This window comes from Leguminivora glycinivorella, chromosome 18, assembly GCF_023078275.1.
Source record: "Leguminivora glycinivorella isolate SPB_JAAS2020 chromosome 18, LegGlyc_1.1, whole genome shotgun sequence".
In the NCBI taxonomy this organism is placed as follows: domain Eukaryota; kingdom Metazoa; phylum Arthropoda; class Insecta; order Lepidoptera; family Tortricidae; genus Leguminivora; species Leguminivora glycinivorella.
The window spans coordinates 18,446,483-18,471,847 of record NC_062988.1 but is presented as its reverse complement, the minus strand read 5'-3'; the positions used below and the strand labels follow the sequence as shown (position 1 = coordinate 18,471,847).

General features: G+C 39.8%; 2 protein-coding genes across 2 annotated transcripts; both read right to left on the bottom strand.

Moving 5' to 3' along the window:
* Nucleotides 1–827: 827 nt before the first annotated feature.
* On the bottom strand, nucleotides 828–1,718 carry LOC125235806. Its single transcript, XM_048142395.1, has one exon. It carries the CDS (start codon nucleotides 1,716–1,718, stop codon nucleotides 828–830), a length of 891 nt encoding a protein of 296 aa, XP_047998352.1.
* Nucleotides 1,719–3,838: 2,120 nt separating this feature from the next.
* On the bottom strand, nucleotides 3,839–25,289 carry LOC125236020. The gene is made up of 12 exons (XM_048142702.1): nucleotides 25,118–25,289; nucleotides 24,350–24,962; nucleotides 23,880–23,980; nucleotides 23,450–23,577; nucleotides 22,786–23,042; nucleotides 21,750–21,910; nucleotides 19,257–19,434; nucleotides 18,645–18,852; nucleotides 17,870–18,023; nucleotides 10,338–10,426; nucleotides 5,073–5,240; nucleotides 3,839–4,004 (listed from the first exon to the last, which is right to left on the bottom strand). Exons 2-12 carry the CDS (start codon nucleotides 24,701–24,703, stop codon nucleotides 3,889–3,891), a joined length of 1,914 nt encoding a protein of 637 aa, XP_047998659.1. The 5' UTR covers nucleotides 24,704–24,962; nucleotides 25,118–25,289; the 3' UTR covers nucleotides 3,839–3,888.
* Between the last annotated feature and the right edge of the window lie 76 nt (nucleotides 25,290–25,365).

Sequence of the window (25,365 nt, the reverse complement as noted above, 5' to 3'; positions counted from 1 at the left end):
AGGTATCTGATTATACGCTTTTTCTAGGTCAATTGTGCTAAATACATTACAACCTGTAACACTATGCGTAAAATCATGAATGTGTTTAATCGGGTACCTGTCAGGTACTGTGCGAGCATTTAACTTACGGTAATCGCCGCAGGGGCGCCACCCGTTGTTTTTCTTCGGCGCCAGGTGAAGTGGTGATGACCACGGGCTTTCCGAAGGTCTAGCTGTGCCATTGGCCAGCATAGACTGGAATTCCTGTCGCGCGATCTTAAGCTTGTCGGGGGCTAAACGGCGGGGCGGGGAGGAGACTGGAGGGCCTGGCGTTGTTCGTATGTGGTGTACTGTGTTATGTGGTACTGTGTGGTGTACGCCGGCTGGTCGTGTAATTTCTGGAAAATCATCTAATATTTTATGATATTGAGACTCGCCGGTCACTACTTTTACCGATGCAATATTGCACCCGTGGGCTGAGATGGCGGCAGCCGTCAGTAATGTCGTATTATCGATTAAACGTTTGCGTCTACAATCGACAAGGAGATCATAGAAATTCAAAAAATCTATCCCGATTATTGGTTTAGTAACGTCTGCCACCACAAAGCGCCACGGGAACACTCTACGCAAATTAAGATCTAATGCTAAATTCACATAACCATATGTACTTATATTAGTGCCGTTAGCGGCGCACAAATTATAATCAGTTTTAGAGCGACGCTCGCGAAGTGCTAACCTTGGGTAGACGCAGAGGTCGCTACCTGTGTCGACCAAGAACTGCGCCTTCGAAGATCGGTCAGTCACGAACAGGCGGCCTCTTGATGGTGGAGGGCAATCGTCGGCCGCATTTACAGACCGCCCTTCCCGTTTTCCGCCGCGGCGTAGTCACACGGCCGGTTGCACTTGGTCGACTGGTCTCCGAATTTGCTATGGTACCAGCACACTGGATACTTCCTGTAGTTGGACTGGGAACGACGTCTAGAGGCAGAGCCGCTGCGGTCGCGTCGCGATGATGATGACGCGCGGGACCTGGGGGCTCTCGTGTGCCCCATCTTCATCTCGCGCAGCTCTCGCCGAAGCTCCGCGACCTCCCGGGCGAGATCACTTAACGCCGAACCGGGGACTGGGTTGCTGACGGCGGCGACCCTCGGCGCGGCGGTGGCCAGGTCGTTGACCCGGTCGGCCAGGTCTGCGAGGTCTTCCAACGTCGAAGTGTTGGGCTGCCCGGCGAGCACCGTCTGGATCCCGTGCGGCAGGCGGCCAATCCACAAGTTCTTCATGAAGTCGTCGTCCACGCTGACGCCAGCCAGCCCCTGCAGGTGTCGCAGGAACTCGGACGGCTTCCTCTCTCCAAGCTCCTCGTGCATCATTAGCTGTTTGATCCTCTTTTCCTTCGAGTCACTTAACCTCCGTATTAATTCTGTTTTCAGCTTTTCATATTTTCGCTCTGGAGGTGGCTTGACGATAATATCTTTCACAGCTCGCGAATGTTGGTTATCTAAGTGGCTTATAACATAATTGAATTTCGTCGAGTCACTTGTTATTTTCTGCAAGTCGAATTGGCCCTCTATTTGGGCGAACCAAATGTCCGGTTCCTCCGGCCAAAATGGCGGCACCTTAATGCCCACCCTGAATACATCGCCGGTATCCCTCGCCAAGCTTCCTTCAGATGCAGGCGTTTGTGCACTTGCCTCGTTAGAAGGCACACTTCCACTTGATTCGTCCAGTTTCGGTCCCATGTTCACGTCGGATTTCACCACTGTAGTAACTATGAGGTTACACACACTATAAATAAACGATCGAATAAGTTTGTCAATCAATTTAATTAACACTTTACAAAATGTTGTATAGTAAGTCTTATTACAATTAAGCACTATATAATTATAATATTTAGGGCACCGAGTCGTTACATCAAGTAGGTACTTAACATGCGCATCGAGCTGCGTGGTCGCGTGGTATCGTAATGGCGGGCGAGCCAGGACTGGTTGTGCGGGAGAGCGGGAGAGGCGTTCCCGGCGCGAGCGCCGCTCGCCGCCATTGCTCTGTTTGCGGCGCCGAACGTTGACGCTCTTATAAAACATAATATTTAACTTTAAAATGGAAATGTTAAGTTTGTGATGTATGATAATTTACATAATATATTATTATGATTTTTACATAAGTAAATAAATAAATGTGTATCAGTTAGGCCACATAAACATCCAAATTATAAACAAATCAATTATTTTTGGAGTCGGTGCCAGCCTGCGTATGGTTGGGTGGGGCAAACAGGCAATAGCAAGGCGACGAACAGGTCTGGTACCGACTGCGAAAATAATTGATTTGTTTATAATTTGGATGTTTAGATTATTGCACTACGATAAGAAATCTGAATTCAAAGGTTTATTATTTTTTGCTTTTTAGTTTCTCCGTGTTTTGTAACGCGCTTATTTTTTATTGGTTAATCTGTCAATTCTGTCACACACGCATGTTTTCATTCACCTTTTCGTTCCGTTCGTGCCAGCTCTTGTGAATTGACCTGTACAGGATATTTTACAAAAGCTGATAAGAATGGAATGAACGAAACTATATCTGAGTTTAGACCAGCAAGTTTTGAGACGCAACTATAGGTAAAAGTGAGTGGCAAATATCTGCATCTCTTTCTTGCACTTCTGTCTCAATGCTTGTAGCAATAACATGCACGTCTAAACTCACCTTATCATTGTATGGGATTCTAATCTAACCTAATCTATATTTCTGGCAACATTTCTTTTGAGTAACTATATAGTGCGTGATAGACTTACGAGCAAGTATCTAAAAAGGTCGTCGCGCCATAAGTACCTACGGCGTGATTGCTTATCAACCTAATAACATAACACGGTCAACCTAACACGCTCCTCCTCGCTTCGCTCGTCGTCGCACCTAAACCGACTCTGTGACGTATACGATTTCCGAGTCGTGTGAGTATTTTGTGTGGATGGAGTTCTAATCTAATGTACATTTCTGACAACATGACAAAATAAATTCGGCGGAACGTCTATTCGGCGCAAGATTACAGTCAGCAACATGAGTATTATGCGACATAAATAAAATGCTGCAAAATTAAAGTCGACGATATTAGCAGTATGCTATTACTAATTCGGTGAAATGTAATGTACACTATATACAATTCTTCTATATTAATATCGACAATATTAGTATTCTGCTATCCAGAATTCTGCCAAATGAATGATATGCGATGTGACAGTTATGCTATTAGTATCATTTGAGTAAAAATTAGGGATGTACCGACTAGTCGGGAAAGCCGACTATCCGGCCACATTTGTAGTCGGCGATTAGTCGGCAAAAAGGACCGATTAGTCGGCACTTCATTAGTGATAGAAAAACAGTACAAAAATAAATTACCAGCTGAAAATTATGGTTGTATTATGTAGCTATTAGTAATTCCTTTTTTTGCCAAAACAATAAATACCTGTTATCACCACAGAAATAAATTTCCTACCTAGGATTATCGACTTCATAGGCAGGGTCTACTCTACCCACTAAGCCAAGCCGGTTGTTAAAAATGGAAAATGTATATAAATATTGTCATAAACCTTTGAACATCTGTAAAAAATCATGAAAAGCGCGAACGAAGGACCAAAAATGACATTCAAAATGTGAATTTATCGAAAATTATGTTCTGGCCGACTAGCCGACTAATCGGCCACCCAAGCGCCGACTAGTCGGTAGTCGGCCTAGTCGGCCAAATCAATAGTCGGTACATCCCTAGTAAAAATGTTTCTGCGAAAGCTGCTATGCCAAATGTATTTCGGACAATCGATATTCTGCAAGATAAAGGGAACCCCTTATGTCAAAGCCTACAGGAACAGAACACTTCTTACACTGTAAGTACAAAAGTTGTATATTTTTTATTATTAATCACAAACATTAATCGGCCAGAGAGAAGGCGTCGAAGCTCTTGACCCAGGCTTGTCTATGGTAAGATGGCGGCGAGTCCTCCGCCGCGCATTGGAATGTCCCCGCTAACTCTGTCAACATGTTTTCTGCAACAATATTAAATCTTAGGTAAGCTTCGATTGACATTACACATCACACAATTAAGGACATTTATTTGTGTGATGAGCACAGATATTTGTTCCTGAGTCATGGATGTTTTCTATGCATATAATTATGTATTTATCTATTTAAGTATGTATATCGTTGCTTAGCACCCATAGTACAAGCCTTGGTTTGGGGCTAAGTTGATCTGTGTAAAGTGTCCCCAATATTTATTTAATTATTATATAAATAAAGATTGGGGGACACCTTACACAGATCAACGTAAGAAAAGCTTATCCACGGCCTATGGATCGATTCCCATTCCCAGCAGCCCCACCATACTTGTAAAATATTCTGGTTATCACATTTACCAAGGTTAGCGCAACGGACCTAGTGACTTTCCGACATAATTTGGAAATTCCGTTGCCATTTGAGAAGTGAAATGTTTTTTACGGTAGATGTCGCTACAGGTCTGATAGACCTAAATATATTATGATGAAAAGTTCTACCGATTATTGATAATAAATTATTGTCTTTTCATCGGCTTTGTGGCTATACAAAGAGGATCGAGTATTATAGAGAGTTATTGACAAAGTAAAATGTGTAATCACAGTGCATAGACTGCCATCTCTCGACACAAGCTTAAACCTTTTGAACCTCAGTTTTGACAATTTGGTCCATATTCTTAGCTTTATATGCGTTAAAATGTCAAATATTAATATAAGCGCCATCTAGCCGAGCGTCCCCGAAAGGTGTATCGCCATCTAGGTCATCGTACCTATTTCTGTATGGTATTGAGGTACGTTTTTTTTTTTACACTTTATCTGTCTATGCGGAGTTACATATCGTCGCTACTTTTAAAAAAACTTAAACGTATCTTCGTCTGTCAATGAAAAGAAAATTGTAGTAAGTATGTATGGAATGCATAAAGACTTACTGCGTTTTAACTTTGAGGAACAGCGTGAGATACGAGATTTTTTAAAAGTAGTGACGATATGTCTTTGTAGCTATATAACCCAATTTGTGATCGGCATCTGTGTATTAATAAATAAATAAAAAGGAATAAAGCTTACCAAACATCTCAGACTGTTTAAAGCCCCTCATAGTTTCAATAAACTCCAACGCAGGACCCTCAGCGCCCCCTAGCGAGGAGCAGAACTCCACGTCACGCGACGCTCGCTGGTGTAGAACCGCGATGCCGCCGCGACACACTGATGCTAGCTCCGATGATACATTGTTATCTGTTGACGATATGATTATTTTATAGGCGACTTGCCTCCTAGTCAAATCAGCTTCTTTTTAAGAACTTGCAAAACGAATTTGAACGACTTGCTAATATGGAATTAATATGAAATCGAATTGAGTGACGTCACGGTCAATTCAGTTACTTTTTATATTTCCACCTGACTTATTAAATAGAATTTGGATTTAAAAATAACTTCTGTCCATGTTTTCCTTATAATTATCTGATGCTTTATTTCGTGCATAATATAAAAATATTTTAAGTACAGTCAAGTTCCCTATTACAATTATAGTAAGGTCATAGATTAAGTATAAGAAAATCATACCATCGAATTACCTAGCAACATTGTTTGTAATAACCGTCTCTGATTGGCCGATAACGCGATAATCATACCATCCCATACATTAAACGCGCATACACTACACCACACATAGATGGCGCCACAAAAAAATCCTTGTTGTCATCGATTATTTGTAGATTGGCGTTAAGTGTCACTTTCGAGCCATAAATCTATGTCAAAAGTGACACTTAATGCCATCTACAAGTATAATCGAAAGGTACAAGACATTTTTTTGTGGCGCCATCTATGTATGGTGTAGTGTATGCGCGTTCTTAGGCGGTCGCATTTTAAGAGCGCTTTCAAAAAATCTGCTTGCTCGCATTTCGACGCCGGCGGCGCTGGCGTGCGCCTGTGTGCAGACGCACACTATAACCAGAAGCATAACGATTGTAGCCTGCGGTACAGACATAGCGTGCGATCCTCTTCGAACCAACCTTACGTGCGGCTAGAGCGAAAGGGATAGCATTCATGGTCGGTACCGCCACGCCGTCAGTGGCGTTGCGGACTAACCATTATTGATACTTGCGTAAAAACTCCACCATATATATTACATATTTGCATACATGATTTCGTGCATAAATACTTGACCTTTTAGTTTAATTATTAAACTTATCACAGTTTTTTTTATTAAAACGTGTGTAGCCTTGGAAGAAATAAATTAAAAAACTTTTATAATATAATAAATTGTGTATATAATATTGTCTTCTGTCACCGCGATAGTTACTCATGAAATAAATTTATGGAATCAGATTATATCGCGTATAATGAATATAATCCGTTTTCTTAGTTTTATTTTATTTTGTATATGATATGTTTTCTAGGTTCTTTTCGGTGAAGGAAAACATCGTGAGGAAACCGGACTTATTCCAATAAGGTCTAGTTTACCCTTTGGGTTGAAAGGTCAGATGGCAGTCGCTTTCGTAAAAACTAGTGCCTACGCCAAATCTTGGGATTAGTTGTCAAAGTGGACCGCAGGCTCCCATAAGCCGTGGCAAATGCCGGGATAACGCAAGGAAGATGATGATGTTTTCTAGGTACATATACAGAGTGGGGCCTGTAACAAAGGCGAAGAATTGAACTCTAGCCTATTCTTCTTAAGCCGTTTTCACACTATCCGATCCGACATCGGATGTCGGAAGCATTTCAATAGAAAAAATCCAAGATGGCGCCTGTAATGTATGGGATATCGGTCCGACATCCGATATCGGATCGGATAATGTGAAAACGCACTTATACTGATCAACATTTGTTCGGCGACTTTTAAAAATAACTTGTATTTTGATTTTTATCACCCTTGAAAGTTTTTTCTAAGAGGTAATGTATTGCGAATTTTGTTAAGTCTAAAGTGTGACAGACAACGTCAATGACAACAATAATGGCGTACATTGAAGCTAATATTTATTTTGTATGAAAAATTAAAAATTTAAAGACTTCATAATTTTTAAAAGTCACTGAATAAATGTTGATCAGTATAAGGAGAATAGCCTACAGTTCAATTCTTCGCCTTTGTTACAGGCCCCACTCTGTATATAATGGAACTAAGATCGGTTTTCTTTAATTTTAAGTAGTTTTTTTTTTATATTTAAAATCTAAGAGTTTTGAATGATTCACGGTTATTTTCATTAGACTTATATTCACGGTCTATATCCCGGTCAATATAAGTTTAATATTTAAAATGTGTTTTTAGGGTTTCGTAGTCAACTAGGAACCCTTATAGTTTCGCCATGTCTGTCTGTCTGTCCCTCCGTCCGTCCGTCCGTCCGCGGATAATCTCAGTGACCGTTAGAACTAGAGAGCTGAAATTTGGTACCAATATGTATATCAGTCACGCCGACAAAGTGCAAAAATAAAAAGCGGAAAAAATGTTTTATTAGGGTAAAACGTAAAGTAGGGAGTGATTTTTTTTTCATTTCAACCCTAACGTATGATTTATTGTTGGATAGGTATTTAAAAATGAATTACTGAAATCGTTTTTTGATAATATTAATATTTTCGCGAATAATCGCTCCTAAAGAAAAAAAGTGTCCCCCCCCTCTAACTTTTTAACCATATATTAAAAAAATATTTAAAAATCACAAAAGTAGAACTTTATAAACTTTCTAGGAAAACTGTTTTGAACTTGATAGGTTCTGTAGTTTTTGAAAAATATGGAAAACTACGGAAGAGCCGAGCGGCTATTTACCAACGCGGCTTTAAAAACCGGCCGAGAGCGTGTCGGGCCACGCTCAGTGTAGGCACTGAGCGTGACCCGACACGCTCTCGGCCGGTTTTTAAATATTATGTTGTTTTAATTGCATGGAGCACAGGAAGGTCTATCTAAGATCTATGTATTGGTTTTTTGTAAGGAAATACAACTCTACGCTACGCCTACCTGCTTTAGTTGACTGTTGACACACTGAGACAGTGGATGCGCCAGAGTATAAAAGAGTGATTACCATCTCTTGTCAAAGATCTTGTTGAGACGAATCAAACGAACCCAAACACGAAGTGGTTTCAAGACCTGGTCGTGGAATACTCTTGACTACCTTCCAGCTTCATCATCAGATCCTGGGTACCATCTCTTGTCAAAGATCTTGTTGAGACGAATCAAACGAGCCCAAACACAGAAGAGTTTCAAGACCTGGTTGTTGAATACTCTTGACTACCTTCCGGCTTCACCATCAGATCCTGGGTACCATCTCTTGTCAAAGATCTTGTTGAGACGAACCAAACGAGCCCAAACACGGAGTGGTTTCAAGACCTGGTTGATGAATTCTCTTGACTACCTTCCAGCTTCATCATCAGATCCTGGGTATCATCTCTTGTCAAAGATCTTGTTGAGACGAACCAAACGAGCCCAAACACGATATGGTTTCAAGACCTGGTTGATGAGAACTCATGACTACCTTCCGGCTTCATCATCAGATCCTGGGTACCATCACCTCTTGTCAAAGATCTTGTTGAGGCAAATCAAACGAGCCCAAACACGAAATGGTTTCAAGACCTGGTTGATGAGAACTCATGACTACCTTCCGGCTTCATCATCAGATCCTGGGTACCATCACCTCTTGTCAAAGATCTTGTTGAGGCGAATCAAACGAGCCCAAACACGAAATGGTTTCAAGACCTGGTTGATGAGAACTCATGACTACCATCTGACTTCATCATCAGATCCTGAGTACCATCTATTGTCAAAGATTTTGTTGAGACGAGTCAGTAACCTCAAATGATATTCAATAATAAATAATACTTACTAAAAATATTAGTCAAGTTAATTAGTTAGTTACCAAAGTCGTCAACCCAAGGATCAAAGTTTTCGGTCGCAGTATACATGCAACAGTACAGCCAAACACGCACACAAGTGCGGTTTTGGACACGGCGGGTGCCGCACACAATGACAAAATAACTTCGCGATCGTCGAGCCGCGTGCGGAGCGGACTAACATACGTCCTGCCTCTACAAGCTCTGCCGCGGTACTGACATCGCAAGCGCGCGTAACCGATAATAAGGAGGCATTTTTAAAAAATCGTCAAAAATATTAAATTGCAATTAATAGAAAACTTTTGCATAAAATCTGTTTGAGTAAGCGTTGCAGATTATTTTTATATTAAAACTACTTCAAAAACACGTAAGTTTTCGAAGAAATTGACACTTATTCTGAGGTGATTTCTGAAACAAATTGGATTCATCATATCCTCATTTACTCTATTCTAAAGCCTTATAACAAAGAAGTAGTCTCAGATGATTGTAGTACAGGATATACATAATACAAATTTACCACTTGAAGCATTCAAAACTATCCAAATTTTACAAATTAGACGGACTAAGTCAGCACTTTTCGCGGGTTTTCCTAAACATGCACCAAAAAAAATCATAATTTATTAAGTGAGTTAGTTTTTAAAAATCCAGTCTCACAACATGTAAGTTAAGAAGATGTCCTAATCGAATCCTGAACTTAATAAGTCTTTTAGATGACGGAAAGTGTAGCATTTTGCCGACTAAAACTATCAATTTTACATTATTACGACGTTTTCGTTGAATGCCCTCTTAATGTATGATCTTATATTTAATCTATGGTAAGGTACAGCAAAAAAGAGTAGGATTTAATACATTCACTATTCACTACCACAAAAATTGCGCTCTACGTCAGGGACCGGTCGTAATTTATAACCGCCCGCTTGTATGGCGAGAACCCACCTGGCGGGTTCTCTGGAATCTGATAAAAGTTCACGAGTGCCCAGCAGGCGGGTTCTTGGTTGCGAAAGTGTTAAAGTGTCAACATCGTCTGTCATCCCCTTCTTCTGATATGTGTGAGAAATGAGACGACACGACGATGTTGCCACTTTTTAATTTCTAGTTTTTAGCAATTATAGGAAACTTTACTGTAGTTAAAATCAAATCAGATAATTATAAGAAAAACGTGGACAGAAGTTATTTTAAATACAATTTCTATTTAATAAAGTCAGGTAGAAAAATATAAAGTAACTGAGTTGACCGTGACGTCACTCAATTCGATTTCATATAAATTCCATATTACCAAGTCGTTCAAATTCGTTTTGACAGTTTTTAAAAAGAAGCTGATTTGACTAGGAGGCAAGTAGCCTATTCGAGCGAATTTTAGCGATTCTTTTCGACCATAAGCTAGTTTTTATATTGAGCTAGTAACATGTTCAGTTGCGGTGCGCGAATTTATAAATAAGGATACAGTAAATATCAAATTTATTACAGAAGGGAATCTCATGAAAGTTGCCATTAAAAAAAAAAACATGGTTTTACCTTTAGATGACTGACAAGCCTTCAGCATGACGGAGCATATCCTCAGAGCGATCACTAGTACTTGTATCAGCAGAAGTTGACAATCACACCTGAAATTATACAAAAAGCTTGACAAATATCTGCATGTATGAATTATTAAATAGTTTTCCATGTATAGGGAACTTGACTGTTGTTAAAATAATAGTTATTTGTTATACAAGGGGGCAAAGTTGTATTTTAACGCCGAGTGTGGAATTGAAAAACGAGCAAGTGAAAGGATTCTATAGTTGAACCACGAGCGAAGCGAGTGGTTCGAGAATAGAATTCTGAACTTGCGAGTTTTTTAACACACGAGAAGTAAAATACATTTGCACCCGAGTGTAACACAAAACTTTTCCCCTCACTGTAGAGAGGAAACTACAACGCCAAAAATGCGTTTATCACTGCTTCCAGTAGTTCCACAGGTGGTAAATCATCTTTATTACTAGATTCACCTACTTCTATAAATTTTAAAGCAGTTAATTTGAATTTATTCAAGGTCAAATTACTTTAACCACTAGTCACTAGTGGATAAAATGCGTTTTTACCCGCTGGTATTAAAGGACAAAACACGTGTTTCCGAGCTAGTGAGGGGAAAAATATTTTATACCATGCACGAAATAAAGCATCAGATAATTATAAGAAAAACATGGACAGAAGTTATTTTTAAATCCAAATTCTATTTAATAAGTCGGGTAGAAATATATAAAGTAACTGAGTTGACCGTGACGTCACTCAATTCGATTTGATATAAATTCCATATTAGCAAGTCGTTTAAATTCGTTTTGACAGTTCTTAAAAAGAAGCTGATTTGACTAGGAGGCAAGTAGCTTATTAATCTTATTATGATGCACAAATAGTTGCTATGGAAGCTAAGTAAGGTTTTGTGCTGTAATCAGCGCTTCTGAGATTAAGATCTGTTTCTCTATCTCTATACACTTGGTCTATTCGATTGGATAAAAAAACATATAATAGGCTACTTTCCTTCTAGTAAAATCAGCTTCTTTTTAAGAACTGTCAAAGGGAGTTTTCCAAAATAAATCTCGAATATCGAATTTCACCAGATCTGGACGTGTTTGGGGGCTCATTCTTCTCAGAATCACGAGGTGATTCGATCCCGACGATAAAAAAATGTGTCCTATTTTTTTTCCTTTTACGTCAAGATTTTAGTACTTGGTCGAGGCGCCAAACTCGGCCATTAGCCCGGCCCCTGGGGAAGTAGAGCTACCTTCTCTGCTTCCCACTTGGGTAATTCTTGCTCGGCGCGTCCCAGCCGCGGGGGTGGGCACCCTTTATTTCAGTAGGCCGGAATAAAGAGGTGGCGAAGTTCGAGCGAGGACCCAGTGCCGTGGGGTATATCGCGGCCCCGTGCCCAGGGCTACGGGTGAAGACTTCAACGGCTGCGAAGGCGGAGACAAAGGGATGTCGGTACGGCGGAGCAGGCGGAAGAAGCACAAACCCCAATGAAAAGCTGCCCTTACATATTAAGGTACCAGGTGGACATTGGAGCTGCGCTGCCAGGCAGGGCAACGCAGTAGGGATGGCGCGGAAATCACTCCTGGTGTGACCCCGGCTCCCAAGCTCTTCAGAAGAGTTACTGCCTTGGCGTCAGGTGGCAACCGGCCGTAAAACCCCACGCCAACACAAATATCTCCTCACATGAAATGCACAAAGAAATGAGAAAGGGCAATAAGGCTAGGGCGTACCCCGGAAGCGACGCAAATGCGAATACGGAGATTCTCGATGCAAGTACCTCTAGGGCGTTCCCCCAAAGCGACGGACAACGAGACAAGAATAAAAATTCGCATTTGAATATAAGTAAGATAAGACTCGCAACCTGGAACTTGGGGTCTCTTACGGGAAGAAGCCAAGAATTGAGCAATACACTTAAAAGAAGAAGCATTAATATCTGTTGCCTCCAGGAAACAAAATGGAAGGGCTCAAAATCAAAAGACATCGGCAACGACTACCAGGTTCTGTATCATGGTACAGACAATAAAAGAAATGGGGTGGCGATTGTTTTGGATAAATATTTTAAAACCCGCATAATCAACATCACGCGGAAAAGTGATCGGATACTGGCCGTTAAATTGGCTTTGGATGACCAGCAAGTTACCAACATTATTTCAGCCTACGCTCCACAAACGGGCTGTTAAGAAAAAGCAGAATTCTGGGAGGACCTGGATGATGTGATGCACAACATACCACAAAACGAACTAAAAATAATAGGAGCAGACCTAAATGGCCACGTAGGAGCTACTAACACATCGGCGGCCCACGGAGGTTATGGAATAGGTGAAACCAACACGCAAGGGGAATATATCCTGGAATTTTCTACTAGACATGCCCTATCAATTATAAATACCAATTTCCAAAAAAAGGAAGAACATCTACTCACCTACAAAAGCGGGGGACGTAAGTCACAAATAGACTACATCTTAGCAGATATGGTGGTTAAGACGAAATTCAAAGATTGTAAGGTAATTCCGGGTGAGCCCCTCGCAACACAACACCGCCTTCTGGTTGCTGTCTATACCTTGCCAAAGCCGATAAAACACATCGTTGATAGAACACCAAGGACGAAATGGAAGGATCTGAATGGCCCCAAAGGCATACAACTAAAGAATGCAGTAATAGAATACCTCGAAACAGACATTAGCGTAAACTACAGTAGTGCTGAACATATGTGGTCTAAATTCGAAGCAAAATGTAGAGCTACAGCCGGAACCATCCTCGGAATTTCTAAAGGACCTTTCGGAAGCGGTAAAGATCCAAACTGGTGGAACGACACGGTAAAAGACTCCTTGGCCAGCAAAAAAGCGTGTTTCAAAAAGTGGCAAAGATCGCAACTTCAAGAAGACAAAGACCAATACATAGAAGCAAAGAAGAACGCAAAAAGATGCGTGGCACAACAAAGAGCACAAAGCAATACAAATTTCTACAATAGTTTGGAAAATGCTAAAAATGCAGACGATGTAATTAAAATAGCGAAATCGAGACACAGAGCAACAATGGATATAAAAATAAATAAATATATAAAAAATAAAGATAGCAAAATTTTAACAGATAATACCCAAATTAGAGAAAGATGGTTCGAGTATTATGAACAACTTCTTAACGAAGAATTCCCAAACGAAGACCCGATGCCATGCAAACCCACATATGGACCAGTGCCCGAAATAGAGAGTGGTGAAGTTAAACATGCAACGATGAAAATGAAAAGTAAAAAGGCTGCAGGGCCAGACGAGATCCCGGCGGATCTTTGGAAAGCTCTCGGACCGATAGGCGTAGCATGGCTTACGAAGCTATTTAATATCATCCTGGCCACGAAAAACATCCCGGATTCATGGCGTCAAAGCTTTTTAATACCGTTCTACAAGAACAAGGGCGATGTCGCGCAGTGCGAAAACTATAGAGGAGTAAAACTAACCTCACACACGCTTAAGATATGGGAAAGAGTTCTTAATAAACGAATTTCAAACATCTCTCAGACCTCTCCAAATCAGTTCGGTTTCACGGCTTCCAGGTCAACCACTGACGCAATACAAACTGTCAGGATTATGATGGAAAAGTTTCGAATAAACAAAAACGATTTGCATCTGACATTTATTGACCTAGAAAAAGCCTTCGACCGTGTGCCGCGGAAGCTAGTATGGGAGGCTCTGCGTGCCCAGAATGTCCCTGAATATTACATAGAATTAGTAAAAGACATGTATATCAAGGCCAGCACGAGAGTGCGAACACTAGCAGGCTTAAGTAGAGCTTTTGAGGTCAAGGTCGGCGTCCATCAAGGATCCGTGCTCAGCCCGTTGCTGTTCAATCTAGTCATGGACTACCTTACGAGAAATATACCATCTCCACTGCCATGGACCATTTTGTACGCGGACGATATAGTCCTAGCCGCCGACACCGCTACAAATTTGCAGGAACTTCTGAATCTGTGGACACAAGCACTTGAGAAGCACGGCCTGAGAGTTAGTAGGAGTAAAACGGAATACCTGAAATGCCCTTTCAGCAGATCTAATACACCGGAAACCATCTATATTGGAGACGCGCCGGTTCCATCTGTAGAAAAATTTAAATACCTAGGCTCCATACTCACATCCGATGCGAATGTCGACGATGATGTGACACATAGAATAAGCGTCGCATGGCAAAAGTGGCGATCGCTGACAGGTGTACTGTGCGACCCACGGATCCCAATAAAAATCAAGGGAAAAGTCTATAAAACGGCTATTCGTCCCGCGCTACTCTATGGATCAGAATGCTGGACAACAAAGAAAATCCATAAACAAAAGGTACATACTAACGAGATGAAAATGCTTAGATGGGCGGGAGGTGTAACCCGGCTAGACCGAATCCGAAACGAATATATACGTGGTAGCTTCAAGGTTACACCAATCGCAGACAAGCTCGACGAAAACCGCCTTCGTTGGTATGGCCACGTTAAACGACGGGAAAACGATCACATAGTCCAAGTAGCACTCAATCTACCAGAGACGCCAAGAGGTAGTGGCCGTCCCCCAGATACCTGGTGGAAAAGCATAGAAAGAGAACTCAAGAAAGCCCAGGTGCCCCAACAGACAACCCAAGATCGTAGAACTTGGCGCAGGACTGTGAGGAGACCCGACCCCAAATAATGGGATCAGGAGAGGATAAAGAAGAGACGTCAAGATTTTAGTATGAACTTACTACGTGCGTGACGTATTGGAAACTCAAATTTTGTATGGAAAATTTGGGACAATGAGCCCAGACACGTCCAGGTCTAGTGATATTCGAGATTTATTTTGGAAAACGCCCCAAAACGAATTTGAACGATTTGCTTAATATGAATTCGTGTTGAGTGACGTCACGGTCAACTCATTAACTTTATGTCCTGCTATCCTACTTATAAAACAGAATTGTGGTTTAAAAATAACTACTGTCCATGTTTTTCTTATTATCTGATGCTTCATTACGTGCATGGTATAATAATTTATTTTTAGTAAGGGCAAGTGCCCTATTATTAAGAGCGCTATGACAAAAAAAGGCGATATATTGTAAAATGTACAATATTTATCGGCAAAATTGTGCACTTTACTCATACTAAAAGACAGTAAAAGTACTTGTTTCAGTTAGAAAATCTAATTAACTGTCGGTTTATTAAAAAACATATGGAAGAAAAAGCTTTTTCAATTAGTAATGATTTTTTTTCTGATGCTCGTTTAGGAAAAACCGCGCGAAGCACAGATTTCGGAGCTCTTATTATGTACAATTTGATAAGCTCACTCTCATAAATGCGGTAAATTTAAATTCCTAATATCTTGTACTTTAGGCCCATTAAACAATATTTATCATTTAATCCTTTGAAATTGAGAAATTTAAAGTAAAACGAACTCAATTTTGTCTTGAAAATACATCGAAACAAGTGATCATTTCTCCGAAAATCTACATGTTATCGAAGTTATTTTAGTATATAAATAATCTGCACAATGTGCTTAAATTGCTGTTATCCACTTGTCGTTATAATATTTTATCATGATTTTTTGCCAATTTTTTGAAAACTAGCCTTCCTGTCGCTATTTTACCGGCGACGGACGCCTGCGATTTCAGTGCCGCGCCGGAGCTCGAGAAGGTGAGACGTATGTCGCTTCGCTCTCCGAGTTTTCATCGCAAACATCGAGAATATTTATCGTTGTGTGGGTCGGACGCCTTGTTTATACACGGGCTATCCTCGCATTGTGTGTGTGTAAACAGCGACCAACGAATTTGATCCTAGATCCGTAAATATTTGCTTTTGTAATATTTTGTTATGTTTGAATGTTAAAGTATTACAACGTTATGATGATAAATATGCGAAAATTACAATACGGTCAAGATGATAAGACACATCAAGATGGTACTCGGGATCTGATGATGGAGCCAGAAGGTGGTCACCAGTACCAGTGAACCATGTAAGTAAACGACTTCGTGTTTAGGCTCGTTGGGTTCGTCTCAACAAGACCTTTGACAAGAGGTGGTACTCAGGGTCTGATGATGGAGACAGATGGTTGTCACCAGTACCAATGAACCATATGACTAAACCACTTTGTGTTTAGCCTTATTGGGTTCATCTCAATAAGACCTTTAACAAGAGGTGGTACTCAGGGTCTGATGATGGGACCAGATGGTGGTCACCAGTACCAATGAACCATGGAACTAAACCACTTCGTATGTAGGCTCATTGAAATCGTCTCAACAAGACCGTCGACAAGAGGTGGTACCTACTCAGGGTCTGATGATGGAGACAGATGGTGGTTACCAGTACCAATGAACCATATGACTAAACCACATCGTCTTTAGGCTCATTGGGATCGTCTCAATAAGACCTTTGACAAGAGGTGGTACTCAGGGTCTGATGATGGAGCCAGATGGTGGTCACCAGTACCAGTGATCCATGTAACTAAACCATTTAGTAATCAGGCTCATTGGGTTCTTACTTCTTCTTAATAAGACCTTTGACAAGAGGTGGTACTGAGGGTCTGATGTTGGAGCCAGATGGTGGTCACCGGTACCAATAAACCCATGTAACTGAACCACTTCGTTTTTTTATGTTATTCAAATATGCGAGTTGATTTTTGGTGACCACAATCTCTCTCCATCATCAGACCCTGAGTAATGAGAATTATATTTGACTTATTTTATCATCATATTAATATATACTTTACTCTAATACTTATCATATAACAAAAGCAAACATTTGGGATGGGATCTACTTAAATATGATCACAGTTTATAATTATTACTTTAAATTTTTAAATAAATTTTAACGTAATTAATATTATTTTGCGCTATATTCTAGTCTTTTCGTACAAAATAATGTTTATTAGAAATCAAAAGTTTATATCGAGATAGTAGATTGTGGTTGTTATCAAAATTCCATAGGAAGGATCAAGATTGTTTTGTCCATTATTGTAGTGCGAGCGAGTGATAAGACGTGCTAGAAAGGGTCGGCATATTGGGCTCGCGCGGCGGGTAAAATACCTAATTTCGCCCGACGCCGAAATGTTATAACGCTCTTAATTACTACCTGTTTGCATGCCTAGCGCAACAGTTGCTATGTAATCCAAGTAGGTCCTGCGCTGTACTGAGCGCCTCTGAGACTGTTCTGTCGCACTATACATTTTAGCGCTACTTTAACTTGATTATATATCTTTTTTATGTAAACACTAATATAATCACCTGTTTTCTTGTGCGTTATGCCTAGCGTTGCAGTTGCTATGTACTCCAAGTAGGTCCTGCGCTGTACTGAGCGCCTCTGAGACTGTTCTGTCGCACTATACATTTTAGCGCTACTTTAACTTGATTATATATATTTTTTTACGTAAACACTAATATAATCACCTGTTTTCTTGTGCGTTATGCCTAGCGTTGTAGTTGCTATGTACTCCAAGTAGGTACTGAGCGCCTCTGAGACTGTTCTGTCGCACTATACATTTTAGCGCTACTTTAACTTGATTATATATATTTTTTTATGCAAACACTAATATAATCACCTGTTTTCTTGTGCGTTATGCCTAGCGTTGCAGTTGCTATGTACTCCAAGTAGGTCCTGCGCTGTACTTAGCGCCTCTGAGACTAAGTTCTGTTTTTCTATACATTTCAGCGCCACTTCGATTTGTTTCAAAAGTACATGTAGATGGCACGAATCTGAAATGTGGATTGAAAGATATTATTTTTGAAATGGTTGTTAGAAAAAAAAAAGGTACAGTCAACCAATTGGAACCCTAGGCCACTCTACAACCATGTCAAAATGACAAACAGTAAGAGATTTCTTCCAATCTGATTTATAACGTCACTATGACATAGTTCTATAGTGGCCTAGGGTTCCAATTGGTTGACTGTACCTACTGGTGAAAAGAATAATGTAAATTTGTAAATCAACTAGTAATTTTTGTGTCGATATAGGTCATTTTCTTTCCTTATTAAATCTGAAAGTGTTCTTGTGTCATAAGTTTAGGTACCAAGACAGTTTGGAGTTAGACTTATATTGACTGGGATATAGACCGTGATTACCTTTCTGATTTTTATTGAGGTCCCAATATTTCGACGCGACGCAGTTGCATGCATCACGATCACGGGAAACTAAAGACAGGTAAAGGAAAGGTAATCACGGGCTATATCCCGATCAATATAAGTCTAATGAAAAATCATTTAAAACTGTTACCTTTGGAGTTGTAACTGTCCACAGGATACTGTGTGTGCTTGCTATCAGCCTTATATGCTTGTTTGCTACCGACGCAGTATAAAAAAGTTTATCTATAGGTTTACCTTTCTTATAAAGCAGCACGCCCTGCTCCAAATCTATCCTCATATTCCCGCTGCCACCACAAATATTTTGTTGTGTCCTCCTCAAGACTCTCAATATCCGACACGAGACGAACGGAGAGGGCCGGGACGAGATGAGCGGCTTGAGGAGCGCGCGGAGGGGTAGGAGGGTCGCGGCGTAGAGGAGCCCGTTGTATAGGGTGCCGCAACACTACAAGTTACAAAAAAGCATAAAATTTCATCAATGCCTTTCGAATTATACATATTATACTTGTTTAACATTAAACTTAAAACTATAAACGCTTTAGTACTCGTACAAACCAATAAACTGTATCTCCTTTATCATACTTTGCAGTTCTCAATTAGTGGGAGGAGGGATGTTGTTCCTACATCCGGTAGCCGCGTAACGAAAATGCCTGGAAAGTCAGCAGGAGATAGCCGCTCGTACAAATATGTAAGAACCTTACACAATAAAGAAGCACGAAGAAGTTAACAGTCGTGATGCATATAAAAAATATCATCCATATTCTATTTTAGGTCCTATTACAAGAGAAATTTGATAAATACCTTTGTAAAAATAAAATTAACAGAATTTAAACGAATAAACATACTAACCGTAGCGTCCAGTAAACTGCATACATCATTTAAAGCTTGTAGAATTCCGTCGTGCACATTTTGAGTGACTTTTTTGATTTGTTCCATTGGAATTATCTTGGTTGAGCGGTCGAGTAGGAACGCTATAGTGGCTACCATTCGTCGCGCTAGTATGCCTTGTTCTTCTTTGTACAGCGCTCTAAAAATAATATATAATATATCATTACAAAAAAATATTCTAGTAAAGATGAGATCAACTAACATAAAAAAGTTTGTCTGTTTCTTTTAACCCTTAAATGCATAGTGATGTATATATGCATCATGCATTTTTGATTGACAGCATGTCAAAATTCAATTTGAATAAATCTTTGTCAAGGTCATGCATTTAAGGGATAACACCTTCGCAAGCAAGAACCCGCCTGATGGGCACTCGTGAACTTTACTCAGATGCCGGAAAACTTTACTCAGATGCCGCTGGACGGGTTCTCGCCATACAAGCGGGCGGTTATGGATAACGAAACGACAGGTTTCTGACGTAGTGCTCCATTTTTATTTGTCTAGTAGTGAATGTGTTAAAATCTGTGAACGCTAATCTTCATCAATTTGAAATGGATTACCATTATCTTGCATAATTTTTTTTGTCATATTTTACCTTCGCATAACAACGCTTGGCAGAATCCTCTTTTCGCAGAATGACTTTTTGCTTAAATTTCTTGGCATACTGTCATTTTGCAGAATTATTTAAGGCAGAGTAATACAATGGCATTTTGTTAAATTGTATAATAGTCGTATAATCGATTAATTGTTTTGTCGAAAATTGTGTCGCATTCTATTGACTTGGCATACTGTCATTTCGCACAATTCTCTTAGGCAGAATAATACATTGGCATAATGTTGATGCGCAGAATAATGTCACTTATGTTTTATTTAGTTTTTACACTTAAAAGGGTTTTCTGGTTTACTCACTGTCAACCTAACACGCTCCTCCTCGCTTCGCTCGTCGTCGCACCTAAACCGACTCTGTGACATATAAGATTTCCGTGTCGTGTGAGTATTTTGTCTGGATGGGGGTTCTAACCTAATGTACATTTCTGGCAACATGACAAAATAAATTCGGCGGAAAGTCTATTCGGTGCAAAATTACAGTCAGAAATATGAGTATTATGCGACATAAAATGCTGCAAAATTAAAGTCGACGATATTAGCAGTATGCTATTACTAATTCGGTGAAATGTAATGTATACTATATACAATTCTGCTATATTAAAATCGACAATATTAGTATTCTGCTATCCAGAATTCTGCCAAATGAATGATATGCGATATGACAGTTATGCTATTTGTACAATTATGCAAAAGTATCATTCGGGTAAAAATGTTTCTGCGAAAGCTGCTATGCCAAATGTATTTCGGACAATCAATATTCTGCAAGATAAAGGGAACCCATTTGAAATCGAGGGATGGCCTCCTAAGACTATTTTCCCAAAGCTGCACAGAATTCAATGACTCGATAATAAAATACAGACCCGTTGAAAGGCGGTCGTCGCTCGTGACTGTATTTCCTTTAGCTAAAGAATACGCCGATGGAGATTGTTTTCTGATTTCTATGAAATATTTAGTGTACTCACAACAAAAGGTCTCTTACGACATTTGAAATTTTCATTATCGATATGCACAGCGTACATTGCAGATTCCTGATTAATAGGAGGGATGTTGTTCCAACACCCAGTAGCCACGTCGCAAAAGCTGCTAATAGAAAACCGCTGATGTTGATATAAATAAATATTGGGGGACTCCTTACATAGATCAACCTAGTTCCAAACTAAGAAAAGCTAGTACTATGGGTGCTAGGCGACGATATACAGACTTATATAGGAACCTATACCTGTTTACATTCCAGAAGAAAGTGTTAAGTCTCTTCTGCTTCAATGCATTCTTCCATGTTCTATTCTTTGTCAGTATTTAACCTAATACAGCTACTAACCTGCCAGAGAGCAAGCTCCGCTTCGGTACAAAAGTCCCGGACACGTCGATGTACCGCTGGTCCATGTCCCGTTGGAAGGCGGTCGTCGCTCGTGACTGCACTTCCTTTAACTGCTGTTGCACTAACGAAAAAGCTGGTAGCGATTTTTTTCTGATTTCTATGCATATTTAGTGAACTTACAACAAAATATCCTTTACGACATTTGAAATTTCCAGTGTCGATATGCACATACTTTGCCGATTCCTGATTAATAGGAGGGATGTTGTTCCAACACCCAGTAGCCACGTAGCAAAAGCTGCCTTAGAAAACTGCCGATGTTGACATAGGAACCTATACCTGTTTACATTCCGGAAGAAAGTGTTTAGTAGTCTCTTCTGCTTCTATGCACGCTCTGCACATGGGGCTACCCGTTATACCTATGTTATTGAGGTGTTTGTTCAGTGTGTTATGTCATGTAATTATTCCTACTATTTTGCGAAGTTGGCCTGGTTATTTTCTTCGGCAACATTTAGCCTAATACAGCCACTAACCTGCCAGAGAGCAAGCTCCGCTTCGGTACCGGTACGAAAGTCCCGGAGACGTCGATGTACCGCTGGTCCATGTCCCGTTGGAAGGCGGTCGTCGCTCGCGACTGCACTTCCTTTAGCTGCTGCTGCACTTGTGTTAGCACAGCGCATGTCGCTTTCACGATCTGCAATCCAATGAAATATTACATTGGACAAATATTTTGACAATTTAGAAATAATATAATCACAGAATATATAATAGTACAAGTACAGAAGGCCCACTGCTTTGATGTTCACGAAATGCCGCCTTTTTAAATGCCTACAAAATTCTAACAAAGAAACAAGCCGCACTTGCGCAGCGTCGGAGGATAGGGTTGCCTATGGATTAAAACGAATTAATTCTCAGATAAAATGTTATACTATATATTCAAGTCTTGGGTACTTTCTAGGTATATATACAGTATTTATATATTTTTGTTTAAGCCTTCAGCATTACAAGCCTTATAGATTTTTTTCTGTGGGACTTAATCAATAAGATCTGTCTAAGATTGTCCTTGTCCTATTTTATTCATGATGTCTATTTAACTATGCATTATTAGCCATTCCACACGTGGACATCGCATATGAACCTTAAAAAAACTCGCGACGTAAAGTAACAATAGAAAGTGCGAACGTGCGTTCCGTGAGAACGCGCGCCACTCCTTATTAGGCCACGAACTCGCGGCCGCCAGCATGTACTTGTAGCGCGGCGATACAATCGCAGAGTGAGCCGCCCCTGATATAATAACAATCAAATATCCGTTTTTTTACATACATTACGAGTATACTGTAGTTCTTAAAAAATAAGGTTACATGACTTTCAAGGGTCAGTAAAGCAGTGTCCTTAAGCTTCGGTAATAATTTTCTGTCGAGTCACTTTTTGCCATCCACTTGATATAAAAACAATCATAGACTTAGGTAAACCAGTTTTTAGTATTTTCTTGCACTCTATCAAAAGGACTAAATACCCAACAGGGTGCTATGATTGGTCCATCTGTTTGAAGCTTACTATATAAATTACCTTGTCAAATTTCTCCAGAACATTTTCACCGTTAGCTATACTAGTCAAGTCCTCATGTATACACCCAATAGTCATCTTCCCATCTCTCGGCTTGGACACAGTAGTGGCAGGGACTCTGTGAAAGGTGCTAAAGACCCGACAGGGGCGCTGCGATTGGTCCAAGTCTGTTTGCAGCTTCTCGTTGGAATCGAGGAGCGTTGACTGTTCTGTTGTGGGCTCGAGGATTGCAGGGAGGAGGCTGGTTAGGTTTGGCTTTGCTGGAAAGAATATGAAAAAGTTTAAGATGCATCCAAACTTTGGACAAACTTGGCAATTATACTGGTATTTTGATACACTTTGGACTCCAAACCACCACCAATTACCACCACCACCAGTATTGCTTGAGTTGTGCTAATTAGAGAAAGAGCTTTGAGAGACACGGAAAAGACAAACTGAAAAATCACATGTATTTGATGGTTATCAATTTCGAATTCACAGAATTTAGAAAAGGTTTAAATGGGTAAGTAGCTATTTCCATAATTTTTCATTATTTTCCTTCATAACTGGATTTTAAACCATTTCAGTCTATTCATTTCAAATTAAAGTAAGTAAATCTGAAACACCTTTTTCTTGTATGGTCCACAAATATGGCCCATAGCTAAAACCTAGTGTTATCCATACATACCAGAATTGTGAGATTTGTGTAGCTTCAAGAAGTGTGTCTTGCTGTCTGTCTGAGCGGCAGCGACACATGTCTTCACTCTCCTCTGGGTTAAAGACATGTTGTGATGGGAATTCATATTGTGTCGGTGGCTGAAAATATATATTCAATGATTAGAAATACCATATTTGTGGTATTTAAATATCTGTCTTCATCACACAAATAAATCCTTCCTTGGAATTTTTTATGTTTTTGTTGACTTCAAGTTAATTGATACCCATAAGTTGCTAGCTGTAAGCAGCTTGGGTAAAGACAGGACAACCCAATTATTTTGATCTAGTCTTTGTTTTACACTCAAAGTAGATACATTGCCTGATATATGAAATACAGATATATGAAACGGTATATATGAAATCTGTAAGTTTGAATCAAAAGGAAAGGAAGAAAGGATTACCTTGAGGATATGTCATTATTTGGCACTGTGACTTGAGTTAATTTCACTTTTGAGGATTCCAGCATCCTACATCTCTCCTTGATGCTGATTATTTCCAAATTCTGTAAAAAATAATTCATGAGTGGTACAAATTATCAATTACTAACAAACTTATGGACCCAAGTAGTCCGAAATAAATACATTGTATTTTTATTTATTTATTTTATTAATTTTAAAAGATTCAAAGATTTTTTGTTCATTTGTTCAACATAGGCAAGTCCATAGTATGCCCACTCTGTATTTAAAAATCAAGAACATTTGCATGCAAGTCCTGAAATTGGCTTGTGTTTTATAAGAATTTGTATATTAAATTTGTACATATCATATTCTTATCTCATACTCCCATCCACTGAGATATTTTGTTTGATTACCCTTCTGTGCAAGAACTGGTTGAATAAATTATACAAGTGACAGTAACAGAAGACAGTTACCTTAAAATCCAACTGTGTCCTCAAATCATGCATTTGGCCATTCACAGCCGATAGTTTCTCAGTCCACTCCATCTGCACCTTCTCTTGAGCTTTTATCTTCTCCATCCTAGCACTATCCACCGCCACCTGACACGACTTGAGCTGAGTCCGCAGAATAGAAGCCTCACCTTCTTTAGTCACACACTTATCCATTAATTTACCATTCTCTGACTTTAATTTGGCATTCTCTTCTTGTAACTGGAGAAGTTGTCGATAAACATGGTCTGGGTCTTGCCCTTTACACACTTTGTCATTATAAATCAAATCATCATTGTATTTCATTGTCTCTCCGTTTGATATTACTTTTGAAGACATACCAGGTAGTGGAGAGGATATTCTAGTACACTTATCTTTTAAATGGGTAGATGTTAGAGCGGGGAGTTAACGGTGGGTTTTTTAAACGTGAATTCTTTACTAGGGCCTGGTTGTGGGAACATTTGGGTGCTGGTAGCACCTGGCTGCATACAAAGGCTGAAGTCGGGAAGGGTGGTGTTGTTGCCGTAGGCCTGCTCGCACGCCTGGCTTGCCATGAGCAGCATTTCGTCGTCATTGTCATCTCCCCAGTTGTCGAAATCTTGAAAGCAATAATATAACCTATAGTTCTTGAGAAAATCAAATCTGTCTAGCAAAAAGCCGTTAGTATTTACAACGTTGGGAAACAAAAGCTACAAAGTACAATTACGATCGAAGGTACATAAATTATGTGTGGTAAATATTTATTTGACATACCATTATTCGCTGCTGCATTTTGACTCAAAGGAAAATTGTGATCTGATATGGTAATATCTAACTTCGCCTTCTTTCTTTCGCCAGGCTGCTGAGGAAAAAATCTTTTTGACATTGTTATTTGAAATAAATTATTTAGTTCATCGTTTATACAGGAATTAAACAATAAATAATATTGTTTTCGTTCAACTTTGGCGGCACAAAGAATTGTCAAAACAGCTGAAAATGACTTATCTGTTTATGTTGAAGCT